The 514-nt window shown below is 42.8% G+C and overlaps 1 protein-coding gene across 1 annotated transcript; it reads right to left on the reverse strand.

Moving 5' to 3' along the window:
• Positions 1 to 514, reverse strand: VCUG_02778 (uncharacterized protein; the record flags this gene model as incomplete). The annotated part of the gene is made up of 1 exon (XM_008077600.1): positions 1 to 514. A coding segment is annotated over one exon (514 nt), but the record flags the coding sequence as incomplete, so codon positions are not given.

Raw genomic sequence — 514 nt, forward strand, 5'->3', positions numbered from 1 at the left:
TCTACTGACTATATTTATGCCAGTATCAAGAGCAACCAGGAGTTCGCTGATGAGCACATCTCTCACAAACAGGCGGGTAGCTATCAGATCAGTGTTGTACTGTTGACGCATACTGCTGTAGTACAGTAACCTGGGCAGGACAGCTTCTATCTTGCTGGCAATGTAAATTGAGATCAGCTTGGTTCTGATACAGATTTTCTGAACATTCATACGAAAGCGCGTGTATTGGTGATACACAGAGATAAACTCGGGGAATAGCGAAAGCTTGGCACAAAACCGTGTTTCGAAGAGAACATGCATCGAATATGCTTGTGCAACTGCAAGATGGTCCATTATTTTTTGATACTTCCTGTTGCCTCTGTAAATAGTCACATTGAGCTGAGCACACAATTCGAAAAATGCTTTTGATTGCTGAACATACAAATTATCATATTCTGCGTTCCTTCCGAACCATTCGTTGTGTGCAATTGATTGGTTTGTTGGTGCTGCTTGCCCTTGCACACCTTCGTTCGTG

This window comes from Vavraia culicis (genome assembly GCF_000192795.1).
Source record: "Vavraia culicis subsp. floridensis unplaced genomic scaffold supercont1.372, whole genome shotgun sequence".
In the NCBI taxonomy this organism is placed as follows: Eukaryota; Fungi; Microsporidia; family Pleistophoridae; genus Vavraia; species Vavraia culicis.